Source organism: Mizuhopecten yessoensis, unplaced genomic scaffold (assembly GCF_002113885.1).
Source record: "Mizuhopecten yessoensis strain PY_sf001 unplaced genomic scaffold, ASM211388v2 scaffold2329, whole genome shotgun sequence".
Classification (NCBI taxonomy): Eukaryota; Metazoa; Mollusca; class Bivalvia; order Pectinida; family Pectinidae; genus Mizuhopecten; species Mizuhopecten yessoensis.
Window position 1 is genome coordinate 3779645 of NW_018404492.1, and position 5365 is coordinate 3785009.

The window sequence follows — 5365 nt, forward strand, 5'->3', positions numbered from 1 at the left end:
TGTGGGATCGCACAACGTTACACGATGTGCGGTGTGCGCACGATGTGTGCACGGTGTGTGAACGGTGTGTGCACGATGGGCGAACGATAAAAAGCTGAACGATCATTGCTTGCGCACATATGTGCGCACGATGGACGGACGTTGTGCGATAACAATCGTGGTTGGTGTAAATTGAGGAATGCCTTAACAATTTATACGGTTTCTTGTTAAACATATAAACTTGATGTTTACGTATGTTTCTATATTCTAGCAACATCTATAAACTTATCTTTCTGTCTATAAATTCTTATATTTAGGAATTGTGTTTTCTGTGTTTTTAAACAAACTTAATCGACACATGTAAAATTACAACACAACCCCGTATACAGGTAAACATAACCATTGTGTACATGTACCTGGACCGTAGTTTTCTCCCCGCCTGGGGCATTTACGTAACTCGTCGGGTAAGGCCGGGGGTGTGAAAATCCAGGTGAAGGGGAGCTATATATAGGTAAACGAATGCAAATAACAAATCCTTTTTATTACGGTCAAACGGTATCGCATATCAGCTCTGTGTGTCAGGCACTGGTCAGGTAAAACTCCGGACACTCATAAAATTGTTATTTACCTGTTCTGTTACCTTGGAGCCAAACCCTTTCTTGACAGCCTAACGGTCACTGTAATACTGTGTAATACGCATTGTGAAATTGTATAATCTTGATTATTGGGATGAGAAATTACAGATATATACACAGTGTACATTATCGCATACAAGCCTTCCGTATTTTTGTCATTCCGTAATTTTGATCTACAAACGATACCAAATCGCACAGTTGTGCGGAGAGAAGCGCACAACGGGGCGAACGATTGCTAAATCGCACAGTTGTGCGCACCATGTGTGGACGATGTGCGGACGGTGTGTGAACGATGTATGCACGGTGTGCGCACGCCATTTTTGGTGCGTTGTGCGGTCCCACAACTGTAGATATCAGACACCATTAGTCCGGATATAGAACCGGATACAAATAGTCTGGATATAGAAAACAGACACCAATAGTCCGGATATAGAAACCAGACACCAATAGTCCGGACATAGAAATCAGACACCAATACTCCGGACATAGAACCGGACACCAATAGTCTGGATATAGAAAACAGACACCATTAGTCCGGACATAGAAAACAGACGAAAATAAGTTCGGACATAGAAAACAGACGAAAATAAGTCCGGACATAGTAAACAGACGAAAACAAGCCCGGACATAGAAAACAGGTACCAATAGTCCGGACATATAAATCGGACACCAATAGTCGGGACATAGATATCAGACACCAATACTCCGGATATAGAACCGGACACCAATAGTCTGGATATAGAAATCAGAGACCATTAGTCCGGACATAGAAACCAGACACCAATACTCCGGACATATACCCGGACACCAATAGTCTGGATATAGAAAACAGGTACCAATACTCCGGATATAGAAAACCGGACATCAACAGTCCGGACATAGTAATCGAACATCAAAAGCCCGGGCTTAGTAAGCGGGCATTGGAAGTCCAGTCGACTCTACAGAATACTTATTGTAATTTTATCATTTGTGAGTACAAAAAGTAAACGAAATTATGGTCTACTACTCAATATAAGGATGGGGCGGGACCCATGGTGCAATGTATATTTCTTATCATTTCTACTGGAATAATTGTTTATGATAACTTACAGGCAAAAATCTCGAAAACTGACATGTAGCTTTACAGTAAGTTTTGATTAAATGAACGACAGCATTTTTTCTCTCTCAAATACATACATAGTATGTTCATGTATAAAGCTTCTTTTTAATCAATCCAATATATTTTTATCAATCGTCTGCAGTATGTGGCTTTTTATTATTTTATATGACATGACCCACAGTAGCCATGTTACGAACAGTGGCTATGGCCGTAACACTATCGTCATAGTCGTCTCATAAAAAAAAGGTAAACCCAAATCGAAACTTGGTTTAATAATCAAATTAAAGAAAGAGGTTCTTATGAATCGTTCACTACGCTCACAGGATAACACAGGATAACATTTTAATGTTTATAATTGAAAAAATGCCTAGATGATACATTGAAGCTCAGAATTTATTATCAAAGCCAAACATTAAACTTACCATGTTAAAAAAATCCAAGGATAAAAAGTCCGATCCCAAAAATAACCAGGTGTGAAAGTCACCGCATTCTTCACAGGTATGGCCAGGTATTTCCCGTCACCTCCACTCCGTTAGGTGAGGCTGTCCATTTAGGTGCCCAGGCTCAAATCACTCAACCACGGTTGCTGCAGATTTGAGAGATGGCTTTGGGATGAGACACATATAGTATTTACCTGTAATATACTTGTACAGGCAGGGGAAATATTACCTTAGATACTTAATTAATTATTTTGCCGGACCGAGACATATTTAACATGAAACGACAGTAGTTCTTGCGCATCTCGGTGTATGATCTGTAGTGTTGTTTAGGTACTTCAAGAATATCCTATTTGCGATCCGACCTGTCCCCCACACGCGATAAAGACACTTTATGATGGCTAGAGAGGTCATACGTATATACGTATATACACACACCTCATCATAAACACTGACCAATCAAATTACAGATTTATCACCAGGTGCTAATCTGATGAGTTGCTCAGAGGGCGTTCACTTATATATGAATGGGGAAAAAACGGTAAGTAGGAACAGACACTTCCTAGATTTATAGATAGTATGTTAGAATTATTTTTTTCTGAAAAAAAAGAATCTCATATAACAATAGTCGGTGTAGAAAAATGTCACTACATATTGATATATATGTGTGTACATTTCATGTAATAGGTCTTTTTTTTTAACAAAGACAGTGATAAAGTGTTACAATATATTTATGAGTATAAATTTATATTGTTCATAATTTTGCTTCTAATTGTGAAATTATAACAGACAAAATACAATGGTTATGATAATACGGTATTCTTTACCTCAGCTATCAGACTGACATCTACACCCGTACTTTTTACTAGTATTATGGAGGTAGTTACACGAAAAGTATAGGGCACCGATTATCTTTTAACGAAAAAAATATTGGTTATTGATAAATAACGACAGGTCGTTGACTGGTCATGCCATTCATAGCAGCTATGAATGCCATGACTCGATTGTTGTCGTCATCATTAATATGACGTCATAATAATAATGATGGCTAGCATAAATGATTACAAATACCATCAGTCTGCATTCATATTGCCTATGAATGCCAACTGAAAGCAGTTCAATGCTTAATTTTAACGGGTTCACTTTGAGGTTAAACGTAATCGCAACATTAAGAGTAATATGAAGACGGGTATCTAGGGAGAAAACAGAAAAAAAATGTGTATGAGAAAAAGAAAGAAGACAGAAATCCAAAGAGATGCATTGGGGCAGCAGACAATTTTGTTGCTGTTTTCCGTCATAGTGGAATACACAAACGAAAACCGCTGATTCTGCAGGGGCCAACAATAGCCGCCCCTTCAAATAACAAGCAGTGGTTAACAGACAAGTCTATTATTTTCCAAACATGCAAGAGGGGACAAATCATCTAGTATACTGATACTGATCACATTTGTACATAACTAGAGCGCTGATCGTTAACTTTTAGTTATTACTGCTTAACTAGTGCGCTGATTGTTAACTATTATTTATTACTGGTTAACTAGTACGCTGACCGTTAACTATTATTTATTACTGATTAACTAGTGCGCTGGTCGTTAACTATTATTTATAACTGGTTAACTAGTGCGCTGGTCGTTAACTATTATTTATTACAAGTTAACTAGTGCGCTGGTCGTTAACTATTATTTATTACTGGTTTACTAGTGCGCTCACCGTAAACTATTATTTATTACTGGGTAACTAGTGCGCTGACCGTTAACTATTATTTATTACTGGTTAACTAGTGCACTGGTCGTTAATTATGATTTATTACTGGTTAACTAGTGCGCTGATCGGTAACTGTTATTTATTACTGGTTAACTAGTACGCTGGTCGTTAACTATTGTTTATTTCTGGTTAACTGTGCGCTGATCGTAAACTTTGATTTATTACTGGTTAACTAGTGCGCTGATCGTTAACTATTATTTACTACAAGTTAACTAGTGCGCTGGTCGTTAACTATTAATTATTACTGGTTAACTAGTGCGCTCACCGTAAACTATTATTTATTACTGGGTAACTAGTGCGCTGACCGTTAACTATTATTTATTACTGGTTAACTAGTGCACTGGTCGTTAATTATGATTTATTACTGGTTAACTAGTGCGCTGATCGGTAACTGTTATTTATTACTGGTTAACTAGTACGCTGGTCGTTAACTATTGTTTATTTCTGGTTAACTGTGCGCTGATCGTAAACTTTGATTTATTTCTGGTAAACTAGTGCGCTGATCGTTAACCTTTATTTATTCCTTGAAAACTAGTGCGCTGATCATTGACTATAATGTATTACTAGTAAACTAGTACGCTGGTAGTTAACGATTCGTACATGTATATAACTTGTTTGATAGTGCTTTTCCATTTCCTTTAAAGCTAGTTAACTAGTACTGTACGCTGGTCGTTAACTATTGTTTATTTCTGGTTAACTGTGCGCTGATCGTAAACTTTGATTTATTTCTGGTAAACTAGTGCGCTGATCGTTGACTATAATTTATTACTAATAAACTAGTACGCTGGTAGTTAACGATTCGTACATGTATATAACTTGTTTGATAGTGTTCTAGATGTAACCGTATCCTTCATAACTTCCTTGTCAGTGTTGTTCCTTTCCCTTTATATCTAATAAACTAGTACGCCAGTAGCTCTGTGGAAAGAATTGTCTTACGTGGTGACTAATGTGGGGCCCTTGCATAATCGTTGTTTTTCTTGTGTGTACCCTCCGAGGTTAACTTGGAAGAGATCGGGTTGATCCTCTGCCCCATTGCAACGCTTTGTTTCTGTATGTGTTCTTCTCTCACTTTCTATCTCTTTCTATTCGTGTGACCTCTGCTGTTGCGGTGACGTTAAACCAAAAACAAACTCTGGTAGTTGCATATTAATATTCTGACATTTTTATATAACTAGTTAACTCGTATGCTGGAATTAAACTATTCCTATAGTAAACAAGTACACTGCTAGTTAACGATTCGCAATAACTAGTTACCTACATGTAGTATGTCATTGGTCATTAACAGCTCCTATTTGACGACTAAACTAGTACGCTAATCGTTTACGATTTCTATACATGTAGCCAGTTATCAAGAACGCAGGTCCTTTATAACTAGATAACTAGCACTGTTCGTTTGTAGGCTATACTAAAGGTACGAACGTTTATATGTTTCTTTATTTTTGGCTATCGTC

The 5365-nt window shown here is 37.5% G+C and overlaps 1 protein-coding gene across 1 annotated transcript in view; it reads right to left on the minus strand.

Moving 5' to 3' along the window:
• The window catches only part of LOC110445630, an 18684-nt gene extending 16166 nt beyond the window's left edge, over positions 1-2518 (minus strand). The window contains exon 1 of the mRNA XM_021490333.1: positions 2136-2518. Within this exon, the coding sequence (XP_021346008.1) occupies positions 2136-2138 (3 nt within the window). The 5' untranslated portion in view covers positions 2139-2518. The remainder of the gene's footprint in view (positions 1-2135) is intronic.
• Between the last annotated feature and the right edge of the window lie 2847 nt (positions 2519-5365).